Source organism: Crocuta crocuta, unplaced genomic scaffold, assembly GCF_008692635.1.
Source record: "Crocuta crocuta isolate KB4526 unplaced genomic scaffold, BGI_CrCroc_1.0 scaffold28, whole genome shotgun sequence".
NCBI classification, from domain to species: Eukaryota; Metazoa; Chordata; class Mammalia; order Carnivora; family Hyaenidae; genus Crocuta; species Crocuta crocuta.
This window is the reverse complement of record NW_027533256.1, coordinates 8806830-8830546: the sequence shown is the minus strand read 5'-3', so window position 1 is coordinate 8830546 and position 23717 is coordinate 8806830. Positions and strand designations below refer to the sequence as shown.

Below are 23717 nucleotides of genomic sequence, written 5' to 3'. Positions count from 1 at the left end.
AGCTGTAGTTAAATGAGTGGTCAAAATTAACCATTATTAACCCAAATTAACCAAGGGAAAGATGGACAGTGTAACCTTTTGGATGTGAAATGCTGAGGAAGGAGCCCACCTTTGTGGGCTCATTCCAGTTGAGAATGAATCTTCTGGATTTATCATAAGGACACCTCAAATAAAACTGAAATAAAGAGCATTCTATTGAAAACACAAACAGTGGAACAGAGGGACCATAGTCTAGTAAAATGCCCATATCCAAAACTTTAAAGAGGAATTTGTGTCTTTGAAGACATTTATTTTCTAACTTGTAAGTTTTGTTCGCAAAAAGTTGTAAATAATATTTCCTATAGTGATGTTACCTCTTTTACCTTTCTTGCAGATACTGCAAATTTTAGTACCTTTTAACTCCACATTTTCTTCACCAAATTCTTCCAACTTTCCTGGTGTGTGTGTGTGTGTCTGTGTATAAAACTATATATAGTTTTAATTTCATATATATGTTGTTATTGTTGTTACTTTAGGCTGTCAGTATTTAATTAGCTTGGCTCATGTATTTACCATTTTTGTTTTTCTATTTGCCTTTTAACATCTATGACCTTTCATGTGAGTTTTTTCCTTTCTGTTTGAAAATATCCTTTACTATTTCTGTAAGTGTGGATCACTGCTCATGAAGTCTCTCAGTTTTGATATCTCTTCAAATATATATTTTCACCTTTGTATTTGTAGGATATTTTCTGTGGGCATAGAATCCAGTTTGGCAGTTGCTTTATTTCAACAGTGTCTTCTGCTTTACACTGTTGCTTTTGAGAAGTCAATTAAAGTCTCACTGTTGTTTCTTTAAAGGTAATTTGTCTTCTTTTTGGGGGAAAATTCTGTCTTTATCTGCCCACTTGTTATTTCTGTATCATCTCCACTCCTTCTGAGATTCCAATTTTACCTATGTTTGGCTTTCTTACTGTATCCTGTGTTTCTTCCCTTCTCTTATGGTATTTTCCATTTTTTGTCACTCATATTTCTTACAACGTTTTTTCCAGTTAACTAATTTTCTGTTTAGCTTATGTATTCTTCTGTTAAACTCACCAATGATGTCTTAGTTTCAGCTGTTACATGTTTCAGTAGTTGTTTTTCTATTGAGTTCCTTTTCAATGACAGAAGTCTTTTGTCCAGTTCCTTTGTAAAAGGTTTGATTTGTTTTTTATACTTAAATATATGACTTTTAAAGTATCTGTTAATGCCAATATCTGGAATTCTTATCTGTCTTTTTTCTCTTGTCTGTTATTTCTCTAGCTTCAATTTTGAGAATATGTTGGATGGATAGTAAGAGTGGAAATAGAGAGGCTTATTAAGAGACTTTGGTAGTCATCAAGACAAATGGTGGCTCCTTGGACAATGTGATAAGTGAGAGATATACATAAAAAAATTAGTAAATTCTCTGATGTTATAGCTGCACATTGGTTGTCATTACCTCTTGCTGAGGAAAGAACAGTGGAAAAGGATCAGTTATTGGTAGTGATGGTTATTGTGTGGGGGATATCAGGGAAATTATGAATTTGAAATAGGTTGTATTACAGTTGAAATGATTGTGAGACACCGTCCAAGTGGAGCTATGTGGTAAGAAGGTTTCTCTGCGTGGGGTAGTTGCCATGCCTGTGCCAGGGATAAACGTTTGTGGCTCATTTGTGTACAAATATTGTTGAAGACTTGGGTATGGATGAGATCACTCAGGGAGATATTATACCTTTTGAGAAGAGAAGTGTTTTTAGAATTGCAGCATTTAATATCTAGATAGAAGAAGAAAATCTGGCAAAAGTGATAGAGAATGTGTGATGGGATGATAAGAGAAAAACCAGGATTAGTGTCCCATGGAAGCCAAGATGAGACTGTTTACATATGGAGGTGAAGATCACCAGTGTGATATGCTTCTGAGAGATAAAGCAAAATAAGGAATTAAAAATAAACAGTTGGGTTTAGTGACACTGAGGCCACTGGTAACTTTGGAGAGACCGTTTTATTGTCATGTTAGGGCCAGAATCCAGATTGGAGTGAGGTAAAGAGTGGGTGGGAGGTTAAGAGATGAAAGCAGTGAATAGTTGCGACATCTCTTTCAAGAAATGTTTCTATGAAGAGATAGAACTGGGCTAGCATCTGGAGGATGAGGAGTGTCTTCTCAAACCTGAGTGAGATCTGTGTAAGAGGGAGAAGTTGAATTGTCAAGAAAGAGGAAAAGCAGAGTAGGGATAGGGATCCAATGCTTAAATGGAAGGTATGGCTCCTGTGTTACCTACCACCCTAGGAAAATGTCAGATGTGCAGAGGTGGAGGATTGGTGTGTTATGCAGCAAGAATGCAAGAGAATTCCAACAGATGGATTTATTTTGTCTGTTAAGTGCAAGTTGATCACTGCTGGGAGTGAGGGGGAGATATGGAGATGTTAGGGGTTTAGGAGAATAGGAAAGATTTGAAACAACTTTTGAGATGAATAAGAAAGTAAGTCAATCTCCCAAATCTACTAGGCAGACCTGTTGAATACCAGGATTAGATACAGTTGTGAATAGTAGAAAAACTGAAACACTTACGGCTTTAAAGAGCTGTAAGGTAATTTATCTCTCATATAAAGGTCTGAGATAGACAGCCCAGGACCAGGATTTGGCACTACTCCAAGGAGTTTTCTAAAAAGAAACATATTTGACATAAAATATCATGTCAATTTAATGTGTACAACATGTAAATTTGATGCACATATATTATAATAGAATTGCTATTATAGGCAGATTTAACACTTCCATCATTATAGAATTACTCTTTCTTTTTAGTCATTAGAATAGTTAAGTTCTGGTCTCTTAACAAGTTTGATCATTATGGTACAATATTGTTGTCTATATTCATTACACTGTGCATTATATCCCTATAGCTTATTTACTACTACTGCAACTTTGTGCCTTTAAACAGCATCTTACTTATCCCCTGAAGAAGTTTTAGGACCCAGGCTGCTTCCAGCTTTCCACTTAACCACCCTTACTTAGGGTGTTGCCTGTATCTTCATGGTCCAGATGAGGCTGTAGCCATCATATCTGTAATTCTGAACAGTATGATAGAAGCAGAAGCCAAGGAGTAAAGGGGACATCCAAACTGTCTTTTTTTTTTTTTTTTATTTCTAGGAGAGAGAGAGAGAGACAGCGTGAGCAGGGGAGGGTCAGAGAGAGAGGGAGTCACAGACTGAAACAGGCTCCAGGCTCTGAGCTGGCAGTCAGCACAGAGCCCGACGCGGGGCCCGAACCCACGAACCGCGAGATCATGACCTAAGCGAAAGTCGGACGCTTAACCGACTAAGCCACCCAGGCGCCCCCAAACTGTCTTTTAAGGAACATTCCAGGAAACTGTCATAGGATATTTTTACTTCTATCCCATTGGCCAGAAATTAGTCACATAACCATTCTTAAGTACAAGGAAGGCTACTAATATGTTCCTTATCCTAGGTGACCACATGTTCAGCTAAAACTCTAGGACAGTGATATATTGGGACAATTATTTGTGTCTGCCAAAGTGATCACGAATTTTTAATGAATTCACTTTGCCTTGTGACTTTCTGCTTGGGTGCAAGGTACAGGGAAAGTGGGTTGATGTATTCATTCAATGCTGAATTTGGTCAAGTAGGTAATGTAAAGCAAGGTAGTGAACTTGTTTTAGGTAAAAAAAAAAAAAAAAAACCCACACATAATAACACTAAAACCCACGAAACCAAAAAATCTGAAAAATGACCACATGGAAATACAAATAAATATAAATAAAGTGAAGGGTGCCTGGGTGGCTCATTCAGTTAAGCATCTGACTCTTGATTTTGGCTCAGGTCACAATCTCACAGTTTGTGAGATCAAGCCCTGTGTTGGGCTCCGTGCTGAGTATGGAGCCTGCTTGGGATTTTCTCGCCCTCTCTCTCTCCCTCTCCTGCTCACACTCTCTTTCAAAGTAAATAAATTTTAAAAATTACACAAAATATAGTTCATCCATGTAACAATTAGATGGGTAAAGTACCCTAACAGATAATTTATTATCAATAAGTTTGCTTATGTTTATGATTAATTGATTGATATATTTGGGTGCTTTCATGTTGGGACATAAATATTTACAATTGTTAGCTCTTCTTGATATATAGACCCCTAATTATGATATTATGTCCTTCTTCATCTCTTGTAACAGTCTTTGTTTTAAGCTAATTTGTCTGATATAAGTATGGCTACTCTGGCTTTCTTTTGATGTCCATTAGCATGATAGATGCTTCTCCATTCCCTCACTTCCAATTTGCAGGTGTCCACTTGTCTAAAATGAGTCTCTTGCAGACAGTATATAGATAGATCTTGTTTTTTAATCCATTCTGATACCTTGTATCTTTTGATTTGGACATTTAGTTTATTTATATTCAGAGTGATTATTGAAAGGTATGGATTTAGCGCCATTGTGTTATCTGCAGATTTCGTGTTTGTTGTGATGTCCTTGGTCCTTTGTAATCTTTGCTGCTTTCTACTCACAGAGTACCCCTTGCGACCCCTTGCAGGGCTGATATAGTGATCACAAACTCCTTTGTTTTTTGTCTGGGAAAGTTGTTATCGCTCCTTCTATTGTGAATGATAGCCCTGCTGAATAAAGCATTCTTGGCTGCGTATTTTTTCATTCAGGACATTGAATATTTCCTGCCATTCCCTTCTGGCCTGCCAAGTGGACAGGTCGGCTACTAACCTTATATATTTGTCCTTGTAGGTTAAGGACCATTTGTCTCTAGCTGCTTTCAGAATTCCCTCTTTATCTTTGTATTTTGCCAGTTTCACTATGATATGTCATGGTTTTGACCCATTATTGTTGATTTTGAAGGAAGTTCTCTGTTCCTCTTGGACTTGGATGCCTGTTTCCTTCCTCAGATTAGGGAAGTTCTCAGAAAAAATTTGTTCAAATTAACCTTCTGCCCTTTCTCTCACCCTTCTTCTTGTGGGACTCCTATAATATGGATATTGTTTCATTTCATGGAATCACTTAATTCTCTAATTCTCTTCTTATGATCCAGTAATTTCCTTTCCCACTTTTTTTCAGCTTCATTATTTTCCATAATCTTATCTTCTATTTCACCTCTTCTCTCTATCACTGTATCTAATTTATTTTGCACCTCTGTTATAGCATTTTTAAAATGCATCCTGACTAGTTCTTAGGTCGTGGTTCTCTGCAGCAAGAGTTTCTTTGGTGTCTTCTATTTTTTTTTTTTTCAAGCTCAGCTATTAGTCTTATGACTGTTGTACATTCAGATATATTGTTTATATCTGTTTTGAGCAATTCTATGTCTGTGGGGAGAATTCTTCCATTTTATCATTTTGACTAAGTTTCTGTCTTTTGCATGTTTTCAAAGCTTGTGTCCTGCACCTGAGAGTACTGCTGTATTAAAAAGGGGTCATACACTGTCTAGGGCCTGGCACTTAGGGAAGTTTTTTTGGTATATGTTGTGTGTACTCTGTTGTTGGGTTTTGGCTGTTCTATACCCCTGGTCAGTCCTCTGCAGAGCTCCTCCTCGCTTATAGTGGTGTAGTGTTTGAACCTTCAACTAGATGTGTTTTGATTTTTTGTTGAAATAACTCTGCAATAAAAAGGAAAGGGGGAGGGAAACCTGATCCCATAAAAAGAGGAAAATTAAAGGGAAGAAAAGAAAACCAGAGAATCAAAAAACTATAAGGCTAAATCCAGAGAAAGAGAAAAGAAAGTAAAGAAGAAGAGAGAAAAGGTGGAAAAAGAATAGACTAAAAAATGCCTCGTCAAGCTAATTATATATATATGTATATATATGTATATATGTATGTATGTATACATATATACGTATACATATGTGTATATATATGTGTGTATATAAAATAATGTAATATAAGATATATATATGTAATAAGAATTGATCAAAAACAAATCAAAGACTCTGATCCTGATTCCAAAACAAAAAAAGAAGAGGGAAGAAAGAAAAAGAAAAGAAAAGAAAGAAAAGAGAAGAGAAAAGAAAAACAAAAAGAGAAAAGAAAAGAGAAAACAGTTGACTGTTGGTGCCTGGGGCCAGCGGCTGTGCTGCTCGGAAGGAAAAGGGGCTGCAGTAGGTCAGTCAGTCTTACTCCAGTCAATAAGCAGTTGTCAGGCAGAGGGGCAGGATTTGGTATAAGTGGGTCCCACCTCCACTGGGCACCGCTGTGCTGTCCCATCGTGTTGGTGTTGGGGGAAAAGTGGTAAGACCCCAATCTCTCCTCCTGTGACCAGGTATGTCAACCCACGCTGTTCAGGCAGTCCTCACAGCATAGCAAGGACGGTCAACTTGCCCTGCTCCTTGGTTCTACGTGCCTTCTAGGTGCTCAGCTGGGATTCAAAACCCAAAGTATTAAAGGACCCATTTTGGTGTGCCTCCTCTCCCCTGTTCCAGAGTGGAGCCTCTCCACCCTGCTGATACAAGGCCTTTGGCTGGCACCTGCAGGTTCTTTTGTCCTTGGGTAAGCAATAAACCCTCTTCCCAGAGTCCTCTTGGAAGGGGACTGTTCTCTTTTAGTGCACCTCTGAGATTGCTACACCAGGCTGTGCATCCGGGGCCTGCTTACTCCTCCCCAGGAGCGCGTGCCAAGGCTCTTGGCTTCACTCCGGAGAAAGTTGTGCACTTGCGAACCTCCCAAGTTTTAGCTCCTAAGGCTATTTGCAAAAAAGAAACTGGCGCTCTCTGTCTTTCTCACCCCCCGGTCCGTGGTCCAGAGAGGTTTTCCTCTTGTGCTAACTTGATGCTGCACTTCTACAACTTCTCTCTCTTTCTCTCCCCTTTGTCTCTCCCCAGAAAGGATTCCCTCTCCTTCGTGACTACCCTATTTTATGTCCCCCAGTTCACATACACACACCTCGATCCTGCCAGCTGTTTCCCTCCACCTGTAGATCCTTCTACCACTCTGCAGATTGATTTCTTGGATGTTCCAAGTGATCTGACCTCAATACAACTGTTTGTGAGGGAGGAGGAAAATCCTAGTCCCCCTACTTTTCTGCCATCTTAACTCCCTCCATCATTATAACATCCTTATGACACAGGCACTGTTCCTATTTTATTCTATAGATGATGAGCCTGAAGCATAGATAGATTAAGGAACTTGAGCAAAATCATGAACCACGTAAGTGAACTGGGATCAGAGAGGTGAAGTTAAGGTATGATATATGACACTTGGAAGTTTACTGATTGTATAAAACCAAGAGAAACCTTCTGAGAAATTATTGCACAGTGAATTTTGACGAAATCCAATTTATCAGTTTTTCTTTTATCCTTATTTTATGTTTTTGTGTACTAAGACATTTGCATAATTGTAAATCACATTTTTCTCCTGTTTATTTCTAACATTTTATAGTTTAGTTTTTAGATTTAGATCTCTGATTTATTTTGTTTCTTTTTTTAGATGACATAACAGAAGGATTGAGTTTCTTTTTCTTTCCATGTTATTTCAGAATTACTTTTTGAAACATCTGTCCCTTTTCCATTAAATTACCCAAGCATCTTTGTCAAAAATCACTGAATATATATGTGTTGAATTATATCTGGACTTTTTTATTTGGTTCCATTGATTTATACATCTGTTATTATTCTAGTGTCATAGTATCTTAATTATTACAGCTCTGTAATAAGTCTAGAAATCAAGTGGTGTCTTTCAATAGTGTTCTTTTTCAAAATTTTTGCTATTCTTAAAGCATTTTTTTAAAGTTTATTTTTATTTTGAGAGAGACAGAAACAGTTAGAATGGTGGAGGGGCAAAGGGAGGGGGGAGTGAGAGAATCCCAAGCAGGTTCCGTGCTACCAGCCGAGAGCCCGATGCAGGACTCGAACCTGCAAACCATGAGATCATGACCTGAGTCGAAACCAAGAGGTGGATGCCTAACCGACTGAGCCACCTAGGTGCCCCCAAAATTGTTGCTATTCTTAAGGCCCATTGCATGCCATATACATTTTAGAATTATCTTATCAGTTTTTACAAAAAACTCCTGGTGGGATTTTGATTGAGATGTCATCGAATCTCTAGATCACTGGGGGGATTTGACATCTTAACAATGTCAAGTATTCCAACCCAAGGGTAACATGTAGTTCTCCATTTATCCAGGTATTCTTTAATTTCTTTTAGCAATACATTGTAGTTTTCAGTGTACAGGTCTTAATCATGTTTTAAGTTTATTTTTAAGTATTTCAGATTTCTTAAATTATTTAATTTTAATTTTTGATTGTTCCTTGCTAATGTATAGAAATACACCTGATTTTGTATTCTGACTGCATGTCTCACAATCTTGCTAAATTTTTTTTTATAGCCATGTTCTCAATTTTTATTTTTATTTTTTTATTTTTTTTTAATAGTTTATTGTCAAATTAGTTTCCACATAACACTCAGTGCTCATCCCCACAAGTGTCCTCCTCCATGCCTATCCCCCCTCCCCCCACATCCATCAGTCCTCAGTTTTTGTCAGCATTCAAGAGTCTCTCATGGTTTGCTTCTCTCCCTTTCCCCCACCATTTCTGCCCTTCTTCTCCCCCTTATAGGAGGATTAGGAGGAACTTGACGGAGGAACAATCTTGCTAAATTTATTTAGAATTTCTAATAGCTTTTTTTTATTTTTAATANGCCAGACGCCCCATCTAATAGCTTTTTTAAAAAATAGATTCCTCATCTTTCTATATAGATGATTATATAATCTTTGAATAAGAGTTTTGTACATTTTCTGTAGCAATCTTTTTGTCTTCTTTTTCTTGCCTAACAGCACTGGCTAATACTTCTAATATGTTGTTGAAAAAGATGTGCTAAGAGCAGAAAGCTAAGAGCTTTCACTTGTTCCTAATCTAAAGGGGAAAGATTTCAGTCTTTCACTCTTAAGAATGTTGTTAGCCATAGGTTTTTTTGTTTTGTTTTGTTTTGTTTTTGTAGATATCCTTTATCAGGTTGAGAGGTACTCCTTTGATTAAGCCTATTGAGGGTTTTTCAGTAAATAGGAATTGAATTTTGTTAGCATTTTTTCTGCATCTATTGAAACGAATATATACTTTTCTTCATTTTAAGTATTGTTATATAGTAAATTACACTGATTATTCTTCAAGTGTTAACCCACTTTACGTTCTTGGATGAACTCCACATGATCACAATAAGACTATCGTTTTATGTATTTCTGGATTTGATATGGCAAATTTTGTTAAGGAATTTTGCATCTCTGTTTATGAGAGAGATGTTGATCAGTAGTTCTCTTCTAATATCTTTGATATTGGTATCAAGATAGTTGTTAGAAACTGAACTGTGTTCTCCCATAATTCCCAGTGTGATTACATTTGGAGATGGGACCTTTAAAGAGGTCATTAAGGTTAAATAATACCATAAGGAGGGGTGTGCCTAATTCAATAGGGCAGATGTCCTTGTAGGAAGAGGAAGAGATACCATGGATATGCATGCACAGAAAAAGGCCATGTGAGGAGACAGCAAGAAGATGGTCAAGGAGAGATGCCTCAGGAGAAACCAGACCCACTGGATCTTGGACTTCCAGTCTCCAGAACTTTGAGAAAATAAACTACTGTTGTTTGACCACTCAGTCTGTGGCATTTTGTTGTGGCAGCTCTAGTAGACTGATATAGTAGTGTTTACCTCATAAAATGAGGTGGCAAATGTGTCCTCTTCACTTTCATGGTGAACTGGTGTTTTTCCTTAAATGTTCTGTAGAATTTGCCAGGGAAGGTATTTGAACGTGGTATTTATTTTGAGGGAAGGATTTTAAATTATGAATTCAATTTCTTTAATAAATATAGAGTTACTCATATCCTGTAATTCTTCTTGGATGAATTATGGTACACTCTTGTCTTTCAAATTATTTGTTCATTTTATGTAAGTTGTCAAACTCACTGACAAAATTATTCATATTATTCCTTTAACACACTTTACATTTTTATAGAAAATATGGTGGGGTCCTCCCTTTCATTCCTGAGACTGTTAGTTTGTTTCTTCTCTCTTTTATTTTTTCATTCCTCTGAGAATTCACCAATTTTAGTGATATTTTTAATGAGCCAGATGCTGGTTGCATTTTTCTGTTTTTCTCCTTCATTGATTTGTGTTTTTATTGCCAGTTCCACTCTTCTGCTTCTTTGAATTTAATTTTCTCTTCGTTTTTAATTTCTTGAGGTAGTTTAGTTAATTGGATTTCAGGCCTTTCTACTTTTCCTCATAACAAGTATCCAATGCTGTACACTTCTATAAAACGTTACTTTGGCTTCATCCTTAAAACTTCAATGTGAGGTTTTATCTACCTTTGTGAGGTTTAAGTTGCTTTCTAGATTCTTTTGTGACCTTTTTTTGATTCACAGGTTGAAAAAAAATTGTTGGTTAGTTTCCAGATATTTGGAGATTTCTCATATATCTTATTATTATTGACTTCTGACTTAATTCCATTGTGATCTGACAATATTTATAGGATATATTTTATAATCTGTATGATAAACTCTATATGATTTCATAGCTTGTAAATTCATTGAGAATTGTTTTGTGGCCCAGTGTTTGACCTTTGAAAATGTTCTGTGCACAATTCAATGTTTATTTTGTCGTTTTTAGGTGAATTAGGACAATGTGAATTATAGTGTTTCAAGTAAGTCTTCCATGTCTTTACTGATATTTTTTTCCTGTTGTGTTGATTGCTGAAAGTTTTATGGATATATGCCTTTCTCCTTTCAATTCTGTTAATTTTTATTTCATGTAATTTGCTATTAGTTGAATCCATATTTTGAATTGTGATTTTTCTAATAAATTAACCTCTTTATCCTTATGTAATGTCCTCCTTATCCTTGGTAATGCTATCTTTTTTGAAGTCTACTTTGTCTAATATTAATCTAACCACTCTAACTATTTTATGACTATAGTATCTCTTTCCCTCTTTTTTCTTTTAAAGTTTGCTGAATTTCTGTTTAGTATCTTTTTCCCCCACTCTGTGCTTCATTTTGGATAATTTCTATTGCTATATGTTGACATACACTGATATTTTCTTTCTTTCATTTTTAAAATCTTTTTTCTATTGTCTTATTTGCTGTCAGTCCTATCCAGTTCATATATTGTGTATTTCATCTCTGGAAGTTCCATTTAGGTCTCATTTTTACAGTTTCTATTTCTCTACTCACTGTGTTTTATTTCCTTGAAGACCTTTATAAAATTTATAATAGCTTGTTAAATTTTCTTGTATACAAATTTCATCTTCTGTTATTTCTAAGTATATTTCTATTGAGTGACTTTTCTGGTCATAGGACATATTTTCCTGCTTCTGCATATGACTGTTAATTATTGACTAGATGCTGGATATTGCAAATTATATGATTTTGGGGTGCCAAAATTTTTTTTTATATTCCTTTAAAAAATGGTATTTTCTGCCTTGCAGTGATAACACTTGAAGTTCAAATTGAGCTTGATTCTTTTTGAGGCTTGCTGTTAAGCTTTTTAAAGGTGGTCCAAGGTAGCCTTTATTCTGGGGATTATTTAGTTTTGCTACTGAGAGGTGTCTATTCTGGGAACTCTCCCTAGGGCCCCGTGTATAGTAAGATCTCCTCATTCTGGTTTATAAGAACACAAACCATTCCTAGCCCTTACTAATCTCTAGGAATTGTCTGGCCTTATTTTCCAAAGATTTTCCTGGATGTCAGGGATTGTTCTCCTACATATAAGCAGATCCATATTTTGTAAAAGACATGAGAGGATTTCTTTGCAGACATTCAGACTTCTGTTGTTCTGTACAGGTCCCTCCTCTTTTGATAGTCTGCCCCACAAATTCAGCTGCAAATTCTACCTGCCGCAGGCTCTCTGACTGAACCTTGATCAAGATCTTTATCTAGAACTCAGTGAGAGTTGTCTTTTGTTTCTCTCCCTGAGTTGTGGCCTGGAAACTCCTTGAGGTCTTAATCTGGGGTAATCATAAGGCTCACCTTATTTGTTTTCCCTCTCTCTGAGATCATAATCTGTTGTGCAATGTCTGAAAATTGTTGTTTCGTGTATTTTGTTGTATTTCCTGGTTGTCATTAAGTCCTGCAATGGTAAATTCATCATAGGCAGATGTGAAAGTCAAGGGTAGGTTATTTTAATTTTCATTTCTTTATTAGGTGACATTGGATATTTTTTATACATTTATGACCTATAAGTTTCTTCTTCTGTGAGCTTGGTGTGTGGTGTGTGTGTGTGTGTGTGTGTGTGTGTGTGTTTTTGCCTCCCTCGCATATGAAGCTCCTTTTTAAGTTTACAGAATGCCCTGTTCTTTGAATCTTGGTGTGAAGCAATAGTGGCAGTGACATTTAAGGCCAAGGATTATGGGAGGATATGGTGCAGTTTTAGCAGTCAGCATCAGGAGTGTTAAATGTGCATGCTCAGCATGCAGGGGTCCCGTATCTTTTTGCTCAGCTTTTTTGGTGGTTAGAGGAGCTGTCCAGAGGACATAAATAAATTTTATTTATTCTCAAATCAGCAATAGTTGGTTGTTGTTACTTCCAACTAAGAGTATCAGCTGATTTCATATACTTTACTCATTGCTTTCTATTGGCTTGTCTTCCTATTGAATTGGGAGAATTCTGTATGTATCCTAGATATATATTCTTTGTATCACTTCTTCCTGGTGAATGCATTTTTAAAGCTTTGTTGATAGCATATTTTCTTTTTCTTTTTTCTTTTTTAATTAAAAATGTTTTTAACATTTGTTCATTTTTGATAGAGATAGAGTGTGAGTGGGGGAGGGGCAGAGAGAGAGGGAGACCCAGGAGTCTGAAATAGGCTCCAGGCTCTGAGCTATCAGCACAGAGCCTGAAGCTGGGCTCAAACCCACGAGCGGTGAGATCATGACCTGAGCTGAAGTGGGTCGTTTAACCAACTGAGCCACCCAACTGCCCTGTGTTTATTTTTTTTAAGATTTCATGTTTAAGTAATGTCTACACCTAAGATGGGGCTTAAATACACAGCCTTGAGGTCAAGAGTCAGATGCTCTTCTGACTGAGCCAGCTAGGTAGGCCCCTGTTGACAGAATCTTTTAATTGAATATTCAAATTTATCATTATTTTCTTATTCTTCTTTTTTTTAATATTTTTATTTATTTCTAGGAGAGAGAGAGAGAGAGAGAGAGACAGTGTGAGCAGGGGAGGGTCAGAGAGAGAGGAAGATACAGACTCTGAAACAGGCTCCAGGCTCTGAGCTGGCAGTCAGCACAGAGCCCGACGCGGGGCTCGAACCCACGAACCTCGAGATCATGACCTAAGTGAAAGTCGGACGCTTAACCGACTAAGCCACCCAGGCGCCCCATATCATTATTTTCTTCTATAAGTTGTGTTTTTGCAATTCAAAAATCTGTTCCTACGCTGAGATCATAAAAATCACCTCTTATTTTTTCTTGTATATTTTGATCTTTGGTCGTATCATTCTCTGAGATAGAGATATAATCTTTTTTTTTTTTCTGGTGGGAAAGCCAGTTCCCCAACCTCATTTATTTTAGTGTTTTCCCTACTAACTGGCAATGTCACCACTATCAAATGGCAAAGGCTCTCATGTGCCTGTGTCTGTTTTTGAATCCCTCTTCTCTTTTCTTCATCTACTTTTCTATTCTTATATTAATTCACACAGTTGATTACTTTAGCTTGTAATGAGTATTGATATCTGATAGGGCAAATGCCCCCCATCTGTTCTCCTTGTCCAAGTTGTCTTTGCTGTTCTTAGACTTGTATTCTCTAATTTCTCTACACATGCAGCACACACACACACACACACACACACACCCTGCTTGAATTTTGATTGGGTTTGCATTGAATCTGTGAATTAATTTAGAGGATACTTACCATTATTCTGATACTGAGTTTTCTCCTGTAAGAATATGGGTTCTTTAGTAATTCTATTTTTTTACACTTCAGTAAGATTTTGCAATTTTTACTATATATTTTTGGTTATTTCTAGTTACCTTATATTTTTATTTCTATTGTGAATGATACATTTTCTTTTGTTGCAATGTCTAGTTCATTATTGTTGGTTTATGGAATGTTTCTAATTTATCATCAACTATCCTATCAAACGTTCTTATTATTTTCTAGTGTTTGACTATAGTCTCTTTAACTTTCTGTGTAAGACAATTACAGTATTTATATATATGATTTACTTGCTTTGTTTCCAATCCTTAAGGGTTTTTTTTGTTCTTCTTTTGTTTTATTGCTTGGGCCTCATATATTATTCAATGTTAAATAAGAGTAGTGGTAGCAGGCATTTTTATGTTTTCCTTGAACAATGAGAATATGTCTAAAGTTTTACCATTAAGTATAATGTTGGCTCAATATTTTGAATAGATAACTTTTTCTATCAGTTAAAGAAGTTTCCTTCTATTTCTCCCTTGAAAGACTACTGAATTTTTCAAATGATTTTTCTTTATATGTTCAAATGATAGTATAATTTCTGTCTTTCAGTTAACATTTGTTATATACTGTTTACATTGCTAGATTTGTATGATACTGAACTTACTTTGAATTCTTTTGATAAATCTAACTTAAATCTACACATTTCTTTCATTGCACCTTTTAGTAATATTTTACTTAGGATTTTTACATCTATGTCCATTTTTGAATTTGCCTTATAATCTTTCTTACTTGTATTTTACATATTTTGTTTTTATGTGAGAATCTTGCTAACCTTTTAGTATAAATTAGGTAACTTTACATTAAAAAATTCTCTAAAATAATTAAAAAGATATTTTGTTCATTGAATGTTTGATAAAATTTCATCTGGAAGCCTCTTTGGGTCCAGATGCCTTTTACCTCCTGGGGATGAAATTTTATTTATTTAATTTTTTAAACGGCTACTATATTATTCATGCTTTCTACATATTCTTCAGTAGATTTTAATGGTTTATAAAAGTTTCCATTTCATCAAATTTGCCTTTTTAAGTTTTTTAAAGTTCATTTATTTATTCTGAGAAAGAGAGAGAGAGAGAGAATATGCTTGTGAGCAGGGAAGGGGTAGAGAGCAAAGGAGAGAGAGGATCCCAAGCAGGCTCCATGCTGTCTGTCAGGACAGAGTCCATGCCAGGCTCCATCCAGGAACTGCAAGATCATGACCTGAGCAGAAATCAAGAGTTGACTCTTAACCACTTAACTGACTGAGCCATCCAAACACCCCTAAAGATATTTACTTCTAAAAGTGATAGTTGGGGGGCATCTGGGTGGCTCAGTCAGTTAAGCACCTAACTTTAGCTCAAGTCATGATCTTGCAGTTTGTGGGTTCAAGTCCCAACTCTGGCTCTGCTGACAGCTCAGAGCCTGGAGGCTGCTTTGGATTCTGTCTCCCTCTCTCTCTGCCTCTACCCAGCTCACACTCTGTCTCTCTCAAAAATAAACACTAAAATTAATTAATTAATTAATTAAAAAAAGTGATAGTTGGGTCTGTGGCTGTGCTCTTTTTCCTTCTTAATGTGAATTAAATTGAGTAGTGAAAGAAGTTTGCATAATTTTAAGTCTTTTTTTCCCAAGTCTTTGATTTTGTTGATTGTTCTATTTTCAATTATTTTCTCTTTGTTGTATTTCTTGATGATATCTTACTTTCTACTTTTTTGGAGATTTCCTCAGTTTTTCTTAGCCTTTATGATTGAATATAAACCTCACTTTTGTCAGTTTTTCTGTTTTTGTCATAAATGCATTTGAAATTTTACATTTTCCCTTTAAACGCTACTTTAGCTAACTTTCACATTAGTTTTGATATGTTGTTTTTTCATCGATGTCTCTTTATATATATATATAAAATCAACTCATGTGTTCTAATAGTTCACAATTCCTATTTGATTTTTTAACATATTCACAAATGCACTTTTAGTTTCCAAAGTATTTGTTTACTATATTTTTTAGTATTTTTTACACTACCGACTTTGTAATATGCCATGTCACAACATTTCTAAATCATAATATTTAAGGCTGCCATGATATGGGGGACAGTACTCTGAAAGCTTAGTTCTAAGATCAGAGAAAAATATTTCCACTGGTTTCTATCTGAAATACTCTGTGCAGTGAAAATAACAGAGTAATTAGCAATGCTCCTATAGTAAAACCAGCAATGAGTTTCCTAGGGAGGATTAATATTATATTCTTCAATAAAGCCTGAAATGATTTTCTATATACATTAACATTTTGCTCATTTATTTATGACTAATAATTCAAGAAGTCAAAGTGAGATGTATGGAACACACTGCTCTTTATCCCAGAAGTAGACCTTGCAAAACGAATTATATTCTGTAATACCTAGCGCATATATTCTGTGCGTTGTGTATATTTAGGATCTATCTGAAGAGCACTTTCTTAAATAATACGGAAGTAGGAACAAAAGGACTGTTCAAAAATTAACGTCCTGAGAATGATCCTAGAAGAAGGATCATGTTTACTCTGTTATTTTTTTAACACAGGGAGAAAAGTGATTAACATAGGAGACAAAGATGAGATAACTCTACGACAGGAAAGTAGATGCAAATCCCCCATATGTAGCTTGCCTTTTCTCATTAAGGCACACCCTTTCTCCATGTAGCCCTTTGCATTTGATGCATTCTTCCCTTCTCTTTGTTCAGGAAAAGATATGGAGGGAACGGACTCTGATATGAAAGACAAGATTTCCTGGGAGAGTTTGCCTTCATCAAGTCAGAAAAGGACATCTAGATCAGTGACTCGTGAGGTAAAACTAGAGGAGGGAATCTCTGCTAATCGATTGTGACTAATACCTAATACCTGAGTAAGCTCTGTAAGGAATAGGTGTCTATTTTGTTCTCAGCATAATAATTCTCATTCTGTTTTACTCTGATGTTGAAGATAAACAAAACAGCTATTTGAAAGAGTGGAACTCTTTGTAAGTCTAATGAGAAAAGAAAACCTTTTGATATTATTCTGGAAAGTTTACTTATTTGGGCATCTATTTCATTCTGTGCTACTGATAGAGATACAAAATAAATTTCACATAAAATTTGAGGCAGTTTTAGGTATATCGATGATGAATTTTTAATTGATGGAGACATGGTATGGTGTCTCCAAACTGTGGAAAGGTAGAGGATTGGGGAAAATCTGGGGCAAAAACTCTCACCTTGGCATGTGTCTCCTTCCTTGTGGAGATAACTGCCAGGATTAAAGCACAAAAAGTGAAATACTTTGTCATCGTGTGGGTGGTTTGCGTCTTTTTCTTTTATCTACTGGAACTTTGGGATTTCCATCATGTTGCTGTCCTCAAACTCACATTCTGTAAGTTCCAGCATTATTAGAGATAAAAATAAGTGCCAAGAACAGACACTGCTTTCTTCACTTTCCAGTTTGGCTGCCATCCGAACCCAAGGGCTGACAGTCATACTGCTGCTTGGAAAGAACAGTGCAATGGTTTGGTTGTTCTCTTGTGGGCGAATCTGTGCCTTCCTCTGTGACACGTAAGGTGGCTGCATCAGGGCCACCCATGGTCACATATCTGGCTGGCAGTCTCTAATTCTTAGTGTACTGCTGGGCTCTCAGTTCCACTGTTGATACTTCTCTCTGATCAGAATGATTTTCTGCTTGAAGGACAGATAATTTCAAAATGAGCACCTTCATAGAATCTCCCGAGTAGATCCTTTTTATAATCATACTGACTCCCTTCTAGAACTAAATACATTTTATTGGGGTTTTTTTTTTTTTGCTCCTATATTTTATGGCTTGACCTATCTAGGATAAAGTTTTGATATGCTTTAAAAGTTTCATTTTAGAAAAGAGTATCTTAGAGAACATTTCTGGATGGTTTTTAGTGTATGTTGGGAAAACCAGCCAATTTTACCAGAATTTGCTTTTAACATTTCATGAATTAATTTGATGTTACAACCACTTGGTGTCCCTTGAGTTATGATGCTGTCTGTAGGAATTATCTAGACTCATAGACTGGTAGATCGTTAGATTTTGAGGCTAGGTCAAATCACTTTTATTCCAACACTCATTACAGACATGAAGAACTTAAGTCCTAGGGAGCTGAAATGATTTGTCTGTGATCATACAGCTCTTCAACCACGGAGAAAAGACTAGAAACCAGGCTTCTGTCTCCTAGTATCACTGCTTTCACTTTGTCCTCATATGTCCTTGGCATACGCAGTGCAAAAAACCTAACTTAGGCTCCTCATAAAAAAGTATCTAGCCCTTTCTTTAATTTGACACATATTTGATTCAGTGAGCAATCTCCAAAAAGACCTGACATCTTGGTAATTTATTATATTTCTCCTTGTACCTTCTTGGCGTTGCTGGCCAAATCACGTTTCATTCGATCAAAGACATACTAGAGCCCTAAGTGAGCCTTTAATTTGAATTGCAGCCATCTAAAACAGTTTGCTTCTTGGATAAATGTAATCAAGTTGATTTTGAAGTGTGACTTGAAATATGGCTCAGGTTTAAATTACGGTAGGAATTATCACTCAGGTGATGTCATTTTTTTCTCAGTGAGCAAGTGCTAAGAAAATGGCTTTTAAAACATGTCTTGTTGGAAGAAGATAAACAGAACAACACTAATAACAGAGAGCTAATGTAGCTATAGTAATATCAGACAAATAAAAGCAAAAAACATTAGACTTTAGAGGTCACTATATAATAAGCACCAGAGTATGTAAATCAGTATTGGACAGAATTACAAGTAGGAATTGATAAATTCACTATGAGAGTGGACCTTTTAAAAAATATCTTTTATTTTTAATAGATAATAGTAAAGAGTAGAAACTTACAAAAAAATTTAACAAGATATATATAATGAGCATATATATAGACCTTGCATCCAGAAGTTAGAGAACCCATATTCTTTTCAAGTATACATGGACCATTTATAAAAATTTTCCATGTACAAAATAAAAATATATTTCAACAAATTTCAAATAATACTATATATTTAAATTTATAGTGCTGACTGTAGTCTCTGACATAAAGAAATTCACTTAGAAATCAACCACAAATAGATAAAACACGCATCTGGAATTTAAAGACGTACTCATACCTTGTGGGTCAAAGAAGAAATCATAATGGAAATGTAAAATGTTTTTAATAGAATAAATATAAAATTACAGTATATAAAAACATGTGGTTTTCTCTTTATTATTCAGTAGTTAGCAAATATATACCAAATACAAAATATAAATTAACTACCATAATAGATTATACCGTTATGTTTACAATGGTACCAGCTATAAAGTATATGAGTCAGTTTAAGAATGGTATGAATTGCCTTTCTTGAGAATATTTAAAAATATTTTGATGTATAGCTCTACATTATTAATGGATAAGTGGAGTTAATATAATAAAGAAAACATCCCTAATTTAAACTACAAAATGAATTTAACTTAATTTCAGTAAAATTTCCAAAGTTTTGTTTTGTTAGTCTATATGTGAGATTTGATTAACTGATTACAAAACTTTGGGGAAAACAGAAGGTCAAGAATAGGCAAGACAGTATTAGGAAAGGGAGCAAGAGTATATATGTGGTGGAGGGGCCACTAGCCTTGCAAAGTGTCAAGGCCTATCATAGCACTGTAGGAATTAAGGAAATGTGAAAATAGTATAGAAAGTGGTGAATAAGACCAGTGAAACTGCATAGAAATTCTAGAAAAGACATATACATGTAAGAGAACTTTTTATGTGACAGGTGACATTGTAGATTTCTAGAATGGTGTGCTCAATTAGTAGTGCTGGTACCATTGGTTATTCCAACAGGAAAAATAAAATGGTATTATTGCCTGTGAGTAAAGATGAACAGAACGTTTTCTTCATCATGATGAGAAAATGATCTTGTGTTAGCCTAATAGCACCCTGTTTCTCTGGATACTTGGTAGAAGCAGAGTGTCAGCTGTATTACCAGGTGGCATTGGCTATGATAAAAATGACCTCCGGACTGGAAGGATTATGACTAGGACAATAAATGTCTTGTTAAGAGTACAAATGGGGTGAATGTGGGAATCCCTTTGCAGTGAGTCCAAGGTTAGGTTCATGCATTATTACAAGAGATACAGGTTCCTGTGCAGCTTGAGGTTTCTAAGGAGGGGGACATAGGTACCCACCCATGTGGTCTCATTTCTTCACACCCGAGCTTACAGTACAATGCTGTTAGGACTCCTAATGAGGGCAAGCCTAAGGCTGTCCTGCTCACATGCTGTGGTTTCCACCTTATTCTTCTGCAAAGCTCATCTGGTAGCAGGTGTGGCTTACTGGATCTTGTGAATGTCCATTTGAATGCAAGATTCTTGTTTGTGGTTGAGCAGAGTGGGTGAGGTACCCTTTACACTAAAATTGTTTCTAGGTGAATTGAGTCCCCAAATATTAAAAGCAAATGTTAAATAGTTTTGGAAAAGTATTTGAGAGTTGATATTTTTCTTACTCACGTAGGGAAAGACTTTTATTTTTTACTTTAATTTTTATTTATTTATCTACCTATTTTCATTTGAGTATAGTTGACACACAATATTACATCAGTTTCTGGTCTCCAACACAGTGATTCAACACCTCTGTACGTTGTGCTATACTTGTGTCACCACAAGGAAAGACTTTTTATGTTTTATATATTATTCAAAATGGCAATTAGCTAATCCACCAGAACTTAATATATTTAGAAAACTACTGCTAAAATATGAGTTAACCTTGCATTTCAAGTAATCCTTATTCATATTAGATTAAAAACCTAATAAGTTACCTGTTTTGACTTGTTCAAGCCAAATGAATATGCTTGATAAGAAGAACTTTGGGTAATTATTTACATCTTGCAATTAACATGCTTGTTTCCAAAATTGATTGTATTTGAGACCACGTTCTGAAATGATGGCTGTATATATACCCATAAGAGGTATTCCAGGTCTACAAAGTTTCATGGAGTAAGCAACACACACACACACACACACACACACACAAGTGGGGAAAGATTAATAAGTTTTACAAAATCAGAGTCATCCAAGATACTTCAGAAGAGGTGAAAAGACATGGTATATAGGCTGTGGCCTCAGATGCTGCATGAGAAGTAGGCATGAGATGAGGGTGGTCAGTTAGGCAGAGCCCAGAAAGCTCTGCCTGGACTTCGGATCTGCTGTTTCTTTTGCTCACGATGCTTCCCTGTCTTCTTTGCTCAGCCCTTACTTTTGCCTTTTAGGTACATGGCAGTTACATATCACCACCGCCAGTTGTAATTTGTATATGTTTGCTTGTGTATTTTCTTTCCCCCCATGAGAATATACTCATGCAAGGGTGGAACACACAACTTTCTTGTTCATTGTTTTATCCATAGCACTTAGAGCAGTATCTGTGCATACTGGGTCCTCAGAAAATAATTGTCAAATGAATGGATTAATTGAAACAAAATTGAAGACTAAAATATTGATCACTGAATTTTTATTTTAATGTGATTTTCCCCCTCTAATTACTCTCATTTTTTTAAAACTATACAGGACCCTATGAATGCAACAAAGTGGACAAAAGTCTATGGGGCAGAACAAAATCTCATGGCAGAGACATACTTAGAATTAATTACTGAATTCGATGATAGTCTTTTTTTTTTTTTAATCACAAATGAAGCTTATTTTTATTAACTTTTGTAAAATAACGGATGATTCAATAAAAATTGTGTGTACATAGTACTTTATACTCTGTTTTGACAGTTGGATAATATTTAATAGGGAGAAATACATTTCAAGTGATTTTGTAGGAATAGAAATCAAACTGATGGTGATTGTGGTTTTAATTATGTTATTAAAGACCTTATTACTCTTCCTAAGAAACTATAGAAATCAGGGGCACCTGGGTGGCTCAGTTGGTTGAGTGTCTGACTTCGGCTCAGTCATAATCTCATGGTTTGTGAGTCTGAGCCCCATGCTGGGCTTTGCACTGATAGTGTGGAGCCTACTTCAGATTCTGTTTCCCTCTCTCTCTGCCCCTCCAATGCGCTCTCTCTCTCTCTCTCTCCCCCCCCAAAATAATAAACATTAAAACATTTTTTAAAAAGAAGCTAGAGAAATCATATTTCTTTTAAACTATAAATTCCTAAAATCATAGCCATAATTTTCTTTCCTTTCTTATTCCTGTAGGCTTTGACAAAGGAAGATAGCTCAGAGAAGCTAAAACTCTCTCTTAAGAGTTTCCAAAATGATTATGAGGATATTTTAAAAGATGCTACAGAAAGGTATAATATGCTTACTTAGCTCTCTATTTATTCATATTCATAACTAGCTCTCTCAGTGGAGACAGTGAATAATGGCCTTCAAGTGTTTGGTTAGTTTTTCAAGATACAGCTCTTTGTAGTAAGTACAACCTGATTTGGCTAGAGATAGGATGTATTTATGATCTCATAAATATAGTATTAACAGAAGAAAAAGATATCCCCAAAGAATGTAACTTCTCTGTCATCTCAACAATTGTACAGTTCCATAGTCATGGTGTTTGGAACTCTGGAGAGGACAGTGTACTTGAGGTGAGGTAAAGCTCAGTATATGACTAAGTTTTACAAGAAATGATATTTGGTTTCAGAAGAAAATAATGTGCTGGAAACAATAGAATTGTTAGCACAGTGAAATTTTGGTTCTATAGATGAAAGAATTTAAGGGACCAAGAGAAAAGTAAATTTCCATTAGAAAAACAAAAGAAACAATAGCATTTACCCTTATAAACTGTCAAATTTAGGTGTTATATGCAAAATCATGTCAAATAAGAACATTTTATTGAGCCATATTTCCTTAGAGATTTATAAGTAATATTAGTGGAATAGCACTGCATAATAATGTGTACAATATATAACTTCTATATACAACTTTCAAAAGTGCATTAGGTGAACAAATAATAATTCAAAAGGCATGCTGAGATATTATTATAATCTAATAGTATATACTAATTTAGATAACTGATTATATACTAAGCACTGTATACAACTGCAAAATATTACACAGCTCTTGCCCTTTATAGGTTTTTAAAAATTGTTTTTAATGTTTATTTATTTTTGAGAGAGATACAGAGCATGAGCAGGGGAGGGGCAGAGAGAGAGGGAGACACAGAATCCAAAGCAGGCTCTAGGCTCTGAGCTGTCAGCACAGAGCCTGATGTGGGGCTGGAGCTCACAAACCGTGAGATCATGACCTGAGCCAAAGTCAAAGGCTTAACCGACTGAGCCACTCAGGTGCCCCTAGTTTATAGTTTAATTAAAGAAACAGATATGTAAAAGACAAATTTAAATACAATGTAGTAAATATTACTATAGAGTCAAAGTCCAAGGATTATGAATATAAAAGACAGAGAAAAATAAGCCCCCCATACAGGGGGCTTCACCAGCTTCTTTGAAGTAAAGATATGACCTTAAATAAGTAGAAATCTAGTAGATGAAAAGGAAGGGAAGATGGGGCACCTGGGTGCATCAGTCAGTTAAGTGTCTGACTTCAACTGAGGTCATGATCTCACAGTTTGTGGGTTCAAGCCCTGCATCGGGCTCTGTGCTGACAGCTCAGAGCCTGGAGCCTGCTTCAGATCCTGTGTTTCCCTCTCTCTCTGCCCCTCCCCAACTTGTGCTCTGTCTCTGTCTCTCAAAAATAAATAAAAGTTAAAAAATTTTTTTTAAAAAAAGAAAAGAGAGTAAAGAAAATTTCAAGCAGGGGGAAGAGGTTTGAGCAAAGGTAAGAAGTTGTGAAAATATCTTATTAATGGTGAAAAATGTTATGTGTCAAGAGTTGTAGGTA

General features: G+C 35.7%; 1 protein-coding gene across 4 annotated transcripts in view; it reads left to right on the top strand.

The window, feature by feature from the left end:
- Nucleotides 1-23717, top strand: part of PTPN20 (protein tyrosine phosphatase non-receptor type 20) — a 111968-nt gene that overhangs the window by 32049 nt on the left and 56202 nt on the right. For all 4 annotated transcript variants that reach the window (XM_077746467.1, XM_077746468.1, XM_077746465.1 and 1 more), the window contains exons 3-4: nt 16602-16705; nt 22083-22177. In XM_077746467.1, coding sequence (XP_077602593.1) covers nt 16602-16705; nt 22083-22177 — 199 coding nt within the window. The remainder of the gene's footprint in view (nt 1-16601; nt 16706-22082; nt 22178-23717) is intronic.